General features: G+C 33.3%; 1 protein-coding gene across 6 annotated transcripts in view; it reads right to left on the bottom strand.

Moving 5' to 3' along the window:
• LOC102802260 (uncharacterized) overlaps positions 1–17,365 on the bottom strand; it is a 60,908-nt gene that overhangs the window by 24,760 nt on the left and 18,783 nt on the right. For all 6 annotated transcript variants that reach the window (XM_085507234.1, XM_085507236.1, XM_085507237.1 and 3 more), the window contains 8 exons: positions 11,313–11,364; positions 10,566–10,794; positions 9,692–9,780; positions 8,849–9,037; positions 8,085–8,344; positions 3,546–3,594; positions 1,821–2,056; positions 1,158–1,325 (listed from right to left, as the gene is read on the bottom strand). In XM_085507234.1, coding sequence (XP_085363360.1) covers positions 1,158–1,325; positions 1,821–2,056; positions 3,546–3,594; positions 8,085–8,344; positions 8,849–9,037; positions 9,692–9,780; positions 10,566–10,794; positions 11,313–11,364 — 1,272 coding nt within the window. The remainder of the gene's footprint in view (positions 1–1,157; positions 1,326–1,820; positions 2,057–3,545; positions 3,595–8,084; positions 8,345–8,848; positions 9,038–9,691; positions 9,781–10,565; positions 10,795–11,312; positions 11,365–17,365) is intronic.

Genomic DNA, 17,365 nt, shown 5'->3' with positions numbered 1-17,365 from the left:
AGTATGATTTACTCATCTCAATCTGTAATGACTCCACCTATAAATAACAGTAGTATGATTGACTCATCTCAATCTGTAATGACTCTACCTATAAATAACAGTAGTATGATTGACTCATCTCAATCTGTAATAACTCCACCTATAAATAACAGTAGTATGATTGACTCATCTCAATCTGTAATAACTCCACCTATAAATTACAGTAGTATGATTGACTCATCTCAATCTGTAATGACTCCACCTATAAATAACAGTAGTATGATTGACTCATCTCAATCTGTAATAACTCCACCTATAAATAACAGTAGTATGATTGACTCATCTCAATATGTAATGACTCTACATATAAATAACAGTTGTATAATTGACTCATCTCAGTCTGTAATGACTCCACCTATAAATTACAGTAGTATGATTGACTCATATCAATCTGTAATGACTCTACATATAAATAACAGTAGTATAATTGACTCATCTCAATCTGTAATAACTCCACCTATAAATAACAGTAGTATGATTGACTCATCTCAATCTGTAATGACTCCACCTATAAATGACAGTAGTATGATTGACTCATCTCAATCTGTAATGACTCTACCTATAAATAACAGTAATATGATTGACTCATCTCAATCTGTAATGACTCTACATATAAATAACAGTAGTATGATTGACTCATCTCAATCTGTAATAACTCCACCTATAAATAACAGTAGTATGATTGACTCATCTCAATCTGTAATGACTCTACATATAAATAACAGTAGTATGATTGACTCATCTCAATCTGTAATGACTCTACCTATAAATAACAGTAGTATGATTGACTCATCTCAATCTGTAATGACTCTACCTATAAATTACAGTAATGCAATGACTCAATAATATGAATCTATGACACTGAGATGTAGAATATAATAAAAACTAAATTGTGCAGAGACTGAATAATGTTTTGAAAAATATTGAATTTATCAGTTTCAAAATAGTAAAATGATTATTGTTAACTTTGCATTATTTTTTTTAATTTGTTCAGTATTATTAATACAAATTTTAATATTCTCTACCATATTCTCTGTTACATTAATTAGGATCTTGGTGTTGACAACGAATGCAAAGTATTCTTAGGAACTCAGTATTGACAAGGAATGATTTCTGACCTGAGATTCTAGAGACATTGAATTATTCTCTTCCCATTTGACTTCATGCTGTGCTTCATCTAGCTGTGTTTCCATGCTATGGATTTTACTGTTCAGTTCCTCTGTCTCCATCATCAATTCAGATTTCTCTTTCTCAAATGAATTTATGTCATTCCTTAGTGACTTTACCTGCAAAAATAGTGATGTATCATGATATACAACCTTATAGTATTGCACACTTTTCATATTGTATAGTTTCTAGACTGATATTCTAGAGAACTTTTTTTTTTCTGAATGTCCCATGGGGGGAAGTACAAGAAATGTAGCTATAGGGCCAAGCAATTACTTGGACTTTGATTTATTATTCACAATGGCGGCATTGCATTGTGGGTAATGCTGAGCATTACCAGGTAAGGTAAGTGAATGTTAATCTTGTATTTAGTTTCTCAATAACAAAAGTTATCATTCCCTTTAAAATATGGATCAAAATATTTGTGCATAATTAGCATGGTGCATTTGCATATTGTGAAATCAACATAGGAATTCTGAGGTGTACTATTTTTAGGTCCAGGGTTTACACAGCTTCAAACTGAGAATGTGATGCAGGGCAAAGCAGATTATAATTTTTATACATTTTTTCTTCTTCTTCTTTCGAATTAACAATTAAAATTTACAAAAACTTACCTCAGTCTGCAAAGACTCTATCATCTGATCTTTTTCATCGTTATTTAGACGACTGACTTTTAACTCAGTTTGTACTTGCTGGTACTGGCCTTCCCAGTCTGAGTTGTGATGGAGAAAATCTTGTAATTTGTCAAATTCATTCTGTATGCTCTCAAGCTCTGCTTTGGCTTTTTCCTTTAGATGGCTTTCATGAATCAGTTGTTTTCTCAGCTCCTCATTTTCCTGCCTTTGTTGGGCTGTAAAAATGTTTATTTAATTGTTATGCTATGCAAATGTATTTATGTGACTTTTTTTACCTTAAAGCATTGAACAATAAGAACAGACTAATAATAGTTGGGGAGTTATGGCTAATTTACATATGAATGTAATTTCCATTACAAAGAGAATGATTAGCATATTAACTGTAATCAGTTTATAATAATGCTATAAATGAAAAAACAAAATTTTGCAAAAGTAACTTTCAGCTTTACTGTCTTGTAATTCTGAGATATAAAAAATTAATGATAATTTGTTTTTTGTGCAATTTAAGCAGTTAACAATAACTAATAACAGATAACTACCTTCTCGATAAATAAAACAAGGTCTGTACCACGTACAGTTCTTAAAAGCTCTGGACAGACCATTGCTGAATGGCATAACTCATGATGACATAATAACAGTAAACCATGGTGATATTTTACACACAATTATGCAGTTATTATATCAATAATGGTTTTCTATTATACACAATACATGTGACCAATACAGTATCATATAATTATCATAGAATAACCGGTACTAATTACATTGATAAAAATTATCTGAAGAACTTTAGCTATTTATTAATGACAGCATAAATTTCCATTTACATCAATTACAATAATGAAACGTAGTGACAGACTAACACATAATTAGAGAAAGCATGCACCACACTAATATGATAGGCATTAAAACATTAAAAACCTGATTTACCCTTAGCTGCACCTGCCAGACCCCATATGAAGACAGTATACAGTACTTCTATCACTGGAAAACCCAGATCTGGCAACATTACCTCCCCAAATTTACTGCGCAATACAGACTAGTTGTGATTGGTAGACACGTATGTTACACGTCAACAAAAAATTATTTTAATTCCACATTAAAAAGGGGAAAACGGTGACACCTGTGTACAGTATTGTATACTTTGATGGTTAAGATATGTCAGATCAAATATTTGCTATTATCACATACTATAAGGGATTGTCACATTGATGAGGAGAGCTTCTAAACAACTATTGCCAAGGTTGTCATGAACTTTATTGAACTTTGCTTGTTTTTATAACTACATGTATATTTTATTATTACATAATATACATTTCATTCATTCATATTACCATGGTAACTCTGTATGGATTTATCTAATGATTAATATTCTCCCTTGAAATCAAATGGTTTCCTTTTCAACATTATATACTAAAAAGGTCACATCAAGGCCATACATGCATTGTATTGAATTATACTATGATCACTACCAGAGAAACATTTTACAAACAAATTGGTTTCCATGGCAACGGATTATTATCCATATAAATTCTTTTACAGTAATGGTGCAACTGCAGTCATTTGTATAACTAAATAATAGTTTAAAACATAAACAAATGTTTCTCTTCCTGAATGTCAGAAAATGAAGTCAAAAGGTCTATCATATGTATATCATGGGAAATCAGATTTTCATATCATGAATGGTATGTTTTAAATACTAACCTGGTGTGAGTATACCAGACTTCTCAGCTCCACCTCTGTCTTCCAATGCCTAGAATTGTTGAAAACCATTGTTAGAATATCCATGACATAATTACAATTTGTGAAATTAGGTCATCATACCATGGCATATAGGATATTAACATAATATATGCACAGACATGTACACAGATAATAGACTAGTTAGTAAATGCATAGAAGAAACATCTTGGGTAAAAATAAAAAGTTGGATACCCTGAGTGGGAAGTATTGAAATGCTAGCTGATAGAGAACATTTAGAACACTCTGTGTTAGTGCCAATAACCAATAAAGCCAGCTCACAATACATGTTGTATTTTATCATCTAATTACTATGCAAATATAGTATACTTGGTATTAAAATACCAGATGGTGCATGATAGACATATAATATAGATTAGTTTCGTGAATATTACGTTTTGAACTTTAATAGTAATACCACTGTCTCTAATCTCAATAATCTTTTATAATCAATATGGTTTCTTCAATATTTAAAATGTGGAAAAATTAATAGATACATGTGTATACACTTGGCCATCAAACTCGCATGTCTCGCATTTCATGACCAAACTATAAAAAAATATTTGAATAAATGAATTTGTAAAAACTAATAGTACAGAAAACTGTGTACATCAGGTAGTATACAGTATAGAGGTAAAAAACATCTGTACATATCAAAATTAAAACTACCAGCAATGTCTACATACCGAATGATAATAATGTAACTAAGTCTAGATAACTCATCCTTTAAATTAATTAAGACTACCTGCAAAACCATTTATGTATCTGATCTTTTATCAAATACAATGACTGATAACCTTTATCGTGTTCTAATTTCAACATTACTTACAAAATACAAAATGAAATGCACACAATAGAGACACAGTCACTTATATGGCACTAGATTTATTACAGATGAATAGAGTCTGTACTCAGTAAATTATCAGTATCTGTAGCTTTAAAAATGAATATTGATAGTGTCTATTTGTTATTGCATACTCTGTGAGACATATGGAGGAAATGAAATGATGGCCAATAAACAATGTATTGTTCTACAATAATAGAACTATTCATAACATGTGAAACATGCAATAAACATATCTCAACAATTGAGAAGTTTTTATCATATTAAAAAAAAAAACTATTCTGGTAAGTTAAAATGAATGAAATAAATCATCAAATGTGTGAAAACATCACTACTGCTACTACTATAGCTGTCTTAGATTACCCCCCCCCCCCTTCTCAAAACACACACACACACACACAAACACACATGTATTTTTGACATAGAGGGAGGTTATATTCACAGAAGTCAAGGTATCTTTTTCACAAGGGATTATATACAAACCTTTCAACACTAACGGGGTATATTATCATTACTGATATCTTTGCTGCAGTGTGGTTTAAAACTCGCATTAACAAATTTCTACAATATACAAAGTGTTTTCCATCTGTACTACTAGTACCTAGCGTAATGATCCTGTTTCACCAGAAACTATTATGATAACTTTATGCTCTGACGAATTTCCCATGATTCACCTCTACACTATGCTAATGAGATGATAATATTGCATTGTACCACCTGCAAGTCAGTGCCATTGATGACACCAAGAATACGCAAAATTTTCACCATTTCCACAAATTCCACAGTCCTATCCATATTCACTTCCAGATCTCCAATGGAACACATACTGATGGACTGATTCAATCATAGATCCAAGGTTGCCATTAAAAATCCATGTTATTGATTATATCACCATAGGACCATGAAATGATGTAGAAATGGAAAATAAAATGTCCACCATGTTTTCAATCTCTGCACACAGCAGCTGGTTATTGTTATGTAAATATGAAAACTACCATATGGAATATGTACAATATGTAATGGAAACCAAATATTATGATGAGAAAGTGTACATGATTCAGAAAAAGAATTTGCATATTGTCATAACAACAATGATGATAGTCAACCCTACACAATTTTAATAATAGGTAATTTTGACAAAAAATACATAAAAAATTACTGCAAAATGTGAGAGCCATTATTAATCTTATTTGGGGATTTATATAAAAAATTATTTTAATGAAAATCACTTTGGGTGAAGGTTAATTTATTCTACACCTGTTACCAAGTGATCTAATTGTGTCATACTGCATGTTTCAGGGGTCAATAATTTTTGTATGGGGGGGTCTATTGATTCTGGAGGGCACAATTATTAAACACAAAAAATACTAAGTATTTGGTCAGATAAAATTATTTTTGAATTTCTACATGTTAATTAATTTCTTCTGTTGGGATAACCATACTATTGTTTACATTGTTAGTGATAAGAATTCCCTGCACAGATTAATATCACTTCACCCAATATTGGTGTTACTACAACCTTGAAATGTAAAGTAAAAGTGAACTCCGATGTCATTGAAGTGCTTTTATTGATAAATAGTTTAATCTCTGCATGAATTTTAACAGCCACTGTTTATTGGGTGATATCAATACCTGGGCTAGTGATTCATAAACATGACATCTCTAGTTCTCTACAATGGAAAATAATTTTAACCAAAATCATATACCGGTAAACCACATTACAGCAGTATAGCGCCACCTAGTGTTATATTCAAATCAGATTGTGACGAATAATATTCAGCTGCATTTAATATTTGCCAACTAATAATGGTAATTACCTAGAATGTAGGTGCTGTGCACTTAAACTGTTCGAACAAAATTAAAAATTATCAATGCTTGAATGTTAAAATAGTATGTGCCAACCAAAATGATGACGAAGGAATGATATGAAAGAATAGTACATTCCACTCACTGGAAAGTAACAAAAAACAGAAAATTGCTTTAAAAAAAAAATATGCATAAATATATACAGAATAAAATTCAAAACTATCCAAAAACAGACGAGTATTGATAATTTAGAAAGCTCTTAGAAAATTGACGTATTTTCCAATGGAATATGCCAGGGGAAATGGCCTGTGAAACCAAATCATTCTGAGATATAACATAAAAACGAATTTTTTCGGCTGAATGCTTTCCACCATGATAGAAGTAAATACTAGAATGTGCCACAGCAAAGCAATGACCGAAAAAATAATACAAAATAACTGAACATACTGTAAATGACTAATTTTCACTGGGTTTAAATTTCACTGATTTACCATTCCAGGCATATTCAGTGGGTTTTAAATTTATGTTGTTATACAGTAATTTAGATAATGTGTTCTATGCTAAATGTTACATATTCACTGGGTTTTAATTTAGCGCATTTTCCAGTCAGCGAAATAAGCAAAATTAAAACCCAGTGAATAATTAATCCTTTCACAGTACATCCTTTTTCTATGATGAAACACAGTGGATGAAACTAACAGATCGACTTGACGAGTTTAAATAAGACATCACTCGTGTCAGTACTACTCTGATACCGGTAATACCTTGATTCTACCCTCTGGTTTACGTAATCAAATGTTTTAGCATTCACCTCCAGGATCAAAACATCTCAGGAAAGTGTCAAAATGCCACAAATGCCGAGCAACCACAGAAACGTTATCCATTTTACGTTCCAGTTAGAAGACTGCTACTTGACCTCAAGTAAAACTTGTTGACCTTCAACCTTTAACATTTGATAGAAAGTTCCATTATGTCCGTTGTGTTTTTGAGGGAAAGGGAAGCCGCATTAATTTGTTCTAAATTTAATGTTGCTGTTGTAATGACTGAGAGTACTATGTACAGCAAAATATACATAAATATATAACATTATAAATAAACTCTAATATAGTGCATATACAATAGCACAGTTTTTGTACTGATTTTCCCTTTTACCTGAATTTCAGGCCCTTGAGAAAATGTAGTTGCCAAATTCGCTTTGCATTCTGGGATTTCTTTTGAAGCGGAAGTTTTGAAAATGAACAACATACAGCACAGTAATATTTAGACCTTAGACTGTGTCAGTGGGGGAGGGGCTTAATTTGTCAGAAATAGATATGGATATGCTTATTGTTTACTATTATTACTGATATTGTGTATCGTGTTATATTATTATACTGTTTTATACCGCTTAAGCTTGAATGTAACAAAACGGGATACGACCTTGAACACTGTGCTATGAGCGAACGTGAGAGGCAACACCACAATATTTGTATTGACCAATCACAGTATTGTATACTTGTATCTAAGTTTCCCTGCTCGAATTCAGAATCCCCACGAGGGTATATAAGCATCTATTGTAATTGTTCAGGGCTCTTCTATGTTATGTTCATGAATAAACAACTTGTGTTGTACTATTGAAAGTACTTGTCTTGTCTGACTGCTGGTATTATAAAGAATATTACGTCCAAAAATATGACTTCCCACATAATTGTCTGTCTTTAAGTTCATCTTATGATTCTCAAATTTATTTTTGCTGGGTGCAGGATATGTTTTTAAAAACTTTTTTTTGAGCTTTTTCAGAAAATTCCAGTTTTGTAGGAGTGAAGTTTTCACAGTTTCAATTCTTGTTTGATCTATGTTTATAGATATCTTACCTGATAATGAGGTTGTGTGCCTGGTACCGTTCTATGTTCTATCTGACTGCAAGCCTCATCTAACATTCCTGATGATACAGAACACCGAGATGAAGCGATGTCCTCTTCAATGCCGGATGACATGCAGTCCAAAATACCGCTACCGTTTGGAGTTCCACCTGTGCCGCTGTCATGAAGTCTACTTACGGACGGGTGAGTTCTATCTGGAGTAGTGGTTCTTACTGTATGTCCTGCAGATAGTAAACCTGGCTTCATTCCAGCTGCAATAAACAAGTTCCAGTTGCATTGTTATTTTTTATAACTTTTGCCACTTTCCACAAAATAAAAACAACATGACATTTTTTCTATATTTTTCTATATAACACAAATTTGTGTTCATTTTTTCTAAATCGAAAAGTTGGCAGAAAAAAACAAATATTGTTGTTCAAAAAGTTGCAAGAACAAGAAATTAATGATGTTCATGTACAGTGAATTTCATGAATGCTTGAACGTTGAAAACATAATGTATTAATTAACGCATGGCTAATGATTGAAAGACACTTGCAAAGACTTGTGGGTAATACCTTTATGGATGTTACCAATTACTTTCTATAGCCAATGTTTTTAGATTTGAATGAAGAATGAGGCTCTTCCAGTGTAAATATTACATACATTTTTATGAAAACATTTATGCCTTTATGAAATTCATTGTATTTTTAGTCGTAGAATTATATTAGTTGTATAATTTATACAAAACTACACAGACACATGACCAGCCTATATACCTCTTGTCACTAGAGATTCTTCTGTTTTAAAGTTACTCTTTCCAATAGTTGATCCACTTGTGTATGTCTTTGGAGTTGACGATGACTGTGGACGACCATATTCCATTGAATTACTCCCAGTGCTTAATAATGATGAAGTTGATCTGGTGCTATCTGCACTGCGCCTTCCCGTCAAACTTGATGGTAAACCTACAAGAAAATAACTTCTTCAAAATCTTTTTGTGGGCTTGTGCAATTATAGATCATACAAACTGTTTGAAGTGATAACTCACCAATGGGTAAAGTACACTTTATAAATAATCTCATACACTGAAGATAACATTCCCACAAGGAAATCAGAATTCAGACGTAAAATACCACTATAACAAATTTGAATTGTCGTGGAAATGTTTCTCTTGGATCTCTCACTCTAACTTTTGGCAAAGATACGATATGGGTATTCAAATCTGCTATTGTTGCGAATATTTTTTGAACTATGTATGTCTTAGCCATCAATATTAGTCAAGAAGATAATGTTTGAATATTGACATTAGTGATTCCAAGATATGGTACATCAAAGATGATATGATCAGCATCACCATGTATTATGTTATCATATTATATATATTAGAAACATACATCAACCAACAATTCCTTATTGCATGCTAGAACTTTGAAATATGTCTTGCTTTGACCACAGACTTGTTTCTATCATTTACAACTTTTAATGGAGTAAATACCAGTATCACAGACTTTACCAGTATATTCAATTTTTTTCTATCTTTGGTGTAATAATTACGTGTTACTAATAGTAACAGATGAATACTAATAAAAGTAAAATTTAAACAATGAAAAGTTGCTTACCTGAAGGTGAATGATCTCTGTTACTTGAGTGATACATTTCTGAAGATTTGGTTTCAAAGTTTTGTGGACTTATTTGGCTTTCAGAAATGCTGAAAAAAATGAATAATTTTGTCATGGTCAGTCACTGTTCTGCAATGAGTTATTTGTATGCTATCTAGAAATGGTTAGTGAATATTAAGATTTTCAGAGTAAGTTTCCTTCCAGAGACATCTGTGAACACATTGCATGAATACATGTATCTTTTATGGCTTTCATACAAATTGATAGGTATATTTTGCAACCAAATTTAGATTTGAAGAAAAAGGGGTATAGGGACTATAAGAGAATCAAACAGAAAACTAAATTAACAAAATGTCAAGCAAACATAGATCATGGGCGTTGGTAACTGATAGTATTGATGTCATTAGGCTGACACAAAAGTAAATGTTTGTTTTTAAAGTGTACAAATAAATATTACTAGTTGTTATAATAAGAATAATACCAAAACACATTACACTTAAGTTTAATTGTATACATTGCTGCAATTGTCATATTTTATGTAAAACAATGTATTTTATTCGAAATAAATGTAAATGAAGAGCAGAGTTTTATCTTCATAAAAACAAAATAATTATAAAAGATGAACACTTGGTGGTGCCCTAAGTAAATTTAGCAAATACTCTCGTACCAGGTGATACCATTTTTAGAAATTCAAGCTCAAATTTAATAAATTTTTCATCTAATTCTGTTTGTTTATTATTACAGCAAAATGACAGAATTTGAATTATTTTGCTTTTATAAAAGATAGGTTTGGAAAATATTTATTGTTTATTCCTAATCAAATGCCTGTTATTTCATTTAGAAAAACATAATGTAAATTTATTCAAAGCATTACCTGTTATATTGCTGAGGTTGTATATCTAGTGTTGGACCACCATTTTGATGTTCTGTATTATGTCCAAAAGCAGTAGTACTCTGTAATTCTGTATTATGTCCAAAGCCAGTAGTACTCTGTAATTCTGTATTAAATGATGAACCAGTACTATTCAAAATTGTATTTTCTGGAAAATCACTACCAGTGTGTTCTTTTAGGTCTCCTTGACTGATGCCAGATGTATCTCCACCTGAAAAATTGAAATAAAATTAATTTTGTATCAAAAGATAAATCCTACTATAAATTCAGTACATGCATGCAGGCATACAGGACTTCAAAAACTACAAATATATGGCTTTGTTTCAAATTGATCATCTGATCACGGAGCTCCATGATCTGACCAATCACAATAATTCTTTATTTGACTTTTGTGCAGATGAACTTGAATTTGGACGATCTTATAATGCCATGTAGCTAATTAGTGTTCATAAATATAATGCTGAGAATATTCAACTGAAAATTGTTTCACTGTGGCTGTGGATATGTTTTGTACACCTAACTAGTAATATCGTCAGCTAATTGGCTGTATTGCAAGCAGTGTTGCTTCAGGAAGCCAGATTTGGAGACAACATTGCTTGTAACACAGCTGCATTGTTAGCAAATGGACTAATTGTCTACTAATTGAATTGAATACTAGTACTGTCAAATTCACTGAGCTGCTAGGGACATAAACATAACACAAAATATGATAGACTACAGTCTACTCACTTCCAGCTACTTTAGTCTGTATTGGAGCACGTTCTAAATATCCCTGCCTGCCCTGTGAATAGCAATAAATAACAATATGTGAATAGATTGGTATACACATGCAGTACGTCACTCACTGTGAAGCTCACATGCAGTCACTCGTCTCAGTCAATTGCTCACATGATCAAGGCAACTACTAATTCTAGATGTGTGAATCTGTGTCTCTGCTGCTCATTAATATTCATGAAATTGGAAACATAAACATAAACAAATGGGTTTCACTAAACACAACAATGGGGATTAACAATGGTTTACAGGGACTGTGGTCAAAATGCTTGCACAATCAACTTGAATGAGTGCATGGGGAATTGTATGCGGTATGATGAGTACATCTTGGATTGGTTATAGAGACTGTGATTATGATGAGGATATGGCTCAGATTTTGAAAGACGGAGCTACGTCACAATTCCCCAAACGTTGCCAGGACCAAACACAAACAAGAATAGACAATGAATTTTCGAATTAACACCACTAGTTTGCCCCAAGCTAACAAAAAAATCTTTTGTCTTCTACTGAATTCCATTGGGTACCAGACTTAGATGTAGATTTAATTTTACTTGCATGGTTAACAACATCCATAAATGTGACATTAGTTCGCCAAAATATTCATGTACATACATACATACAGTACAGTATATGAGAACTGTGAGTCTAGCAGTCCTGTATGCTATGGCTGACGTGCACATGATGCATATAGGGCTTCCTACTCAATGAATAGAATTACTGAAAAGATCCAAACCATAAAAATACAAATTGTCAATATCAAAAATTCACTCAATTGTCCTTTAAATATTCTGCAACAAAGTCAAACTCAAGCAGTTAACAAAAGAATGACAACTGAACAAATCATTCCCCGGGGTAAAAATTAAAATACATAGGATATGAAGTAGAGCATTAGTATGGATGTACCAGTACCTCTATATATAGTGAGTATTGCAGCCCGTCCACATATCTGATGTCATTCTAAGTTGTCTAGTTTGGTATATTGATAATGTTTCCAGACTTACCTACTTCCTCCTGTGTCTGTGTTGTGCGACTATATTACAGGTGAAAGATGTTTGGGTGAAACCATTTAAACAAGTGGGTGGTCAGCATGGCATAAGTGTATAAATATTAACTTATTGCATAACTAATAAATCTACTTAAAACACTTTACTATCTGTAATCATGAAAACATAAAAGAAGCTTCATTCTGTAACGATATCAATTACAGATATTCAGTTTTTTTCTTTATTTAACAGTGCACCCCTTTGATAGAATAGAACATTCCTCAATTTTCTCTTCTAGTAACCCTGCTTTTACTTGAACCATAGAGCTTCATGCATGAAGTGAAATCACTCTCTGTACCTGATTATTTTTGTTTCAAGTGGTAATTTAATCTGCTTTAATCTGTTACTGTACCACTTGAGGTGAAAGAAATTTTGCCCACCTCTTCCAATAGACCAGGTCCATACCCTTCAGAAATAGCCTACCTAAATAGTTAGAGTCAGAAATATGAATGAATATGTTGTGATCAATACATTAGTTTTCCTGTGTAAGTTAAATTCATGGATATTTTTCTTACTTTTGTTGTGGTGTATTTAACCATGGAAGGTAGTGATCTAACATACTACATTTTGGAAACTACGCATTCTGCCTGGGCAAACTATTTTACCTTTATTCCAGGCATGCTAGATTTCCACTTCTTCAAGCAGAATAAAGTGAAAATAAACCAATAACATATTCTGAGGCATTGTTAATAATCTAATCTGATTAAAATCTGATGTAGGTATAGGTTCCAATTGTTGTTTTTTTATTTTTATATTTCATATGTAATCATATTGTTAGTAATCATGATTAGATGATACCTGCAAACACTATGTCAGCCATTTTTAGTACCGGTATCACTACATTATTTTTTTTTATTTTTTTTAGAATTGTGTGTACTGGTAGTTTTAAAATGTACATTTTTATGTTCCAGGATTCATTACCTTGGCTTAACATTTTTGCAACTACTGTAAAATACTGTATTTTTGCTGAAGGAATGAGTCAGTGAAAATAAAATCAAGCGAATGTACCAGGTTACCTTTTTCCTATAATTTACATTCAACTTGTCAAAAATATGTGAAAATAAATTCAATTACAAAACAGCCAAAAAGTCTTTTCATCGAAAAATTAAGTTCAGCTAAAATAACAATTTACAGTAAATGACATCTGAGTGTGGTTGAAGTATATGGTGCAACTATGAGGGCGCTATGCATATTGAATTATCGGACAACATCACTGTACTGATTGGAATTCTTAGTACCTTCACATTGTACATGTTATTGCACTGATTTAACCCAAAATAGTGTATTGATCCTATGATTGATAGCTGGAATAAATTACATTACCGGTTATATTAAATTTAAAGGCAATAAATCTTGATCATAGAATGAGCTATTGTCTGTACAGGACATTGTGTGCTTTGATTGATGTCATCAATTTCTTTCATTTTAGTACTTGGACATAAATACGTCATATTAATTAGAATTATATTGATGTTATTATTTATTTGAGTTTACTGATTGCATGCAAGGGAACTATGTCCTAAGATAAGGTACTCAGTAAAACAGACCAGAAATCCTGAATAGTTTTTTGTGCAGAAGAATGACTTATTTATAGATATTCTACATTATAATATATTGTAGTACCGGTAGAAGTGGCATCCCTAATAGAAGTCGGACCCATTCTTTTTAAACAATTGGGAACCAAAAAATCATCATTTCTCATATGTGTAGATGCTCTAATAGAAGCCGCACCCCCTCTATTGGATTGTACCATTTTAATAGAAGCCGCGGTTTCTAATACAGATTTTACAGTAATGTCTCTTCATAATGTCTAATTTCTGAAAATGTCAATTTTTCTGTCAATGTATAAATCACACTTATCCTGGTGTTTATAATAAACACAGGCAAGTAATGCAGCTGTGTGAGAGAAATTTTTGCATGCTTTCACAATCAGGGAAATTTTATATCAAGTTTTTATAGTAGGAACATTTGTACTGTCAAAGCATTAATTTCCACCAGTATTTATTTTATTATATTTTACAGGGTTTTGAATTTTGAATTAAACTTTAGTATAATTGTACACGTCCATATGGATTTAATTTAGCACATTCACTTATCAGCAAAAATAACAAAACTGTGAATAACAAGTAACCTGTAGAATACTGTGTGGGTAATATTTTTTATATTGATTTTTGTTGCATTTGCAGCAAATAGTTACCAAACAATGAGAAATCTATAGGATTGAATATACCCCACAGCTGGCTTCACATGCATTGTTCATAGTTCATATGGTGCTTACACCAGGATTTAATTACAGCACCTAGGCGGTATGTGGTTACAGCTTAATGTTCGAGTAATCGCAAGAAATTGACATGACAATAGAAATTCATTAAAGACTGCCACTCCCATGCAATTAACAGCGAGTGAAATTCCTGGGATTGAAACATATATTTTGAAGTCACTGGTGTAGGCAACGAATAACTGCAAGTTGACATAAAGACGAGGTAGTTTATTTAATCAGTGGTCAACTAGAGGCTGAAATTATAATTAATTTGTTTATTTCAATTTCTCCTGACGTCAAATAGAATACACTGGTGAAACACGGTAGTAACTGTGGGTGAAAGGATGTTTTGGGGTGTAGTTTACATTGTATATAGAGTGGTAGGGTCGGGTGTAATGTGTTCATTTCCAACTATTATGAAGTCACGTAGAATTTCACTTAATTTATTTTTTCTGACATGTTTTCAAGCATTACATGTGAATCCAATTTTCACTGCGCTGTGTCTCAATAGAGTATGAGGGAAATGGCATATTCACTGGAATTTATTTCAGGGGAAAAATGTTTTCAGTGATAATGAAGTATTATGACAGATACCCTCCCCGTGGCTTTCATTGCGTATGGAAGTTATTTTCACGAGTGATGCGGTGTATCCTGCTGCCGTACTTTCACGAGCGAAGCCACGGGGAGGGTGTGGGGTTCTGTTATTATACACATGTCCCATATTTGATTATTTCATATTAAAAAAAGAACGTGCAACAAACCGGGATAGAAATTTAGATCGGGGAACCCAATTGCCCATTAATATGCTCCAAGACAGTGCTGCGACGCGACCTAGCAACGCTTGTCAGTGTAGAACGCGTGTCGCTGTACGTGTGAAAATAAAATAATCAGACGTCTAATTTAAGTCATTGTCCGAATAAATAACTCGGGGATGTTTAAGCGCGGTGGTCGTAGCGCAGCGCGTGTTCGAATTTCATGTAAATAAACAATGTATTTTACACGCGTTGTATACGTCGCTATGAGTCCCATATCGAACAGGACGCGACACGACGACTGTCGCCCTTTAGTTGGGACCACGACAGAACCAGAACTTAAACTGGGCGACTACGATACACTGTTGATGTTGAAGTTAAAAGTTCCTCCACAGATCTGTGCATTGGCAAACATGCCGTGCAACTGCAGTACTCCACTGACGGAATGACTTTCGTTGAAATCGGTCGTCGCTGACTCGTGAGCTGCACACTACAACCTCGTTTGTGATGTTGCTTGCTTGTCGTGGATGAACTGAGTCTTGGTTACCGGTTAAATTTTCCTAATTTGGCGTTGGTAATCTTTATTTGGAACTGAGTAACGCTGCAACGTCGCCAACAGAAACCTCATGGTATATCGATGTTGATGGTTGCGGCTCCATATTAATCGGAGATTTTACTGCGGGTCCAGGCAGCGGGTGGATCTTCCGAGAGCCCTTCAAGATTTATAAAACTCAGATTCCAGGTGGTCAACAAACATTAAGTTCTCCCAATCCTAGTATTCTATGTGATGTACATCTAACATGCCAAAAATGCTGGTGAACGATTTGAACCTGACAAAAATACTTGAAATAGATACCAGGAAGGGGAGGGGGGTAAAAGAAAAGTTATATAACATTTTATTATTCAATAATTTATTAAAATACATAAGTTTGTCCAACTCCCTGTGATACAACACCTCAGACATAGCTCATTGTACTCGGCTTGAGTGTGGGCAAAAAGTTACTATTTGAATTTTTGATATCTGTTTTCATTAATGAGAAAGTTGACCCCGAAGTTAGAGTAACTGTTCAGCAGGAATGGCTTTTTAACTCTTCTGTGATTTTTTTTGGCTTGGCTGATTTTGTCACGGTTCATACTTGACAGGCAGGTCGTACCATCACTAATTGGAAAAACAATCCTGACCCACCGCTACCATGGCAACAGCCAAAGTCTTGTAATAGCAGTGCCCAAATGATCATGCCTTTCATTGTGGCTACGTTGCGCACTGGTAAGAGATCACCGGCGCCGACATTGTTACCACTGTCAACGGAATCCCAACGCAGCTTTGAACTTTGAATAAAATGTAAATGCTGCCTCCAATCTAGAAAATACTATAGCAAAACGGTTGGAAATAATACATTTAACGGCTGAATACGTCCTAACAATAAAATAAAGTGACTTCTAATGACTGCCATGTTATTTTGCGAACCTCGTATAAGGTGCCCGGTTTTAGTTATAAACAGACGTTAGCTTCACGTTCATGTCCCTTCCATGATAACAGCCGAAAACATATTGCTTGTTTTTTTACCGGTTTTCATTGGCAACCGAAGTATTTTTATTTTGTAAACAAATTTTCGTCTGCTATTTTTATTCAGTTCAAATCGTTCAGCAACATTTTTGGCATATTAGGTGTACATCACATGGAATACTACGATTGAGAGAACTTGATGTATGTTGACTGATTTTTATCATAGTACGAAGTACCAGGAAGTTACTCAGTTCCAAATAAAGATTACCAACGTCAAATGTGCAACATTTGACTGGTAATCAAGATTCATGTAATCCATGGCTAACAAGCAACATCACAAGCGAAGTTGTAGCATGCAGTACCAGTAAGTCATCCCGTCAGTGCAGTACTGCAGTAACACGGCATGTTTGCCATCAGCATTGTATTCAAACGAATCACGTGGTGTG

The sequence above is a fragment of the Saccoglossus kowalevskii genome, chromosome 13, assembly GCF_978046115.1.
Source record: "Saccoglossus kowalevskii chromosome 13, keSacKowa6.1, whole genome shotgun sequence".
In the NCBI taxonomy this organism is placed as follows: Eukaryota; Metazoa; Hemichordata; class Enteropneusta; family Harrimaniidae; genus Saccoglossus; species Saccoglossus kowalevskii.
The sequence above is the reverse complement of the archived record's forward strand: the minus strand, read 5'-3'. Positions and strand labels throughout refer to the sequence as shown.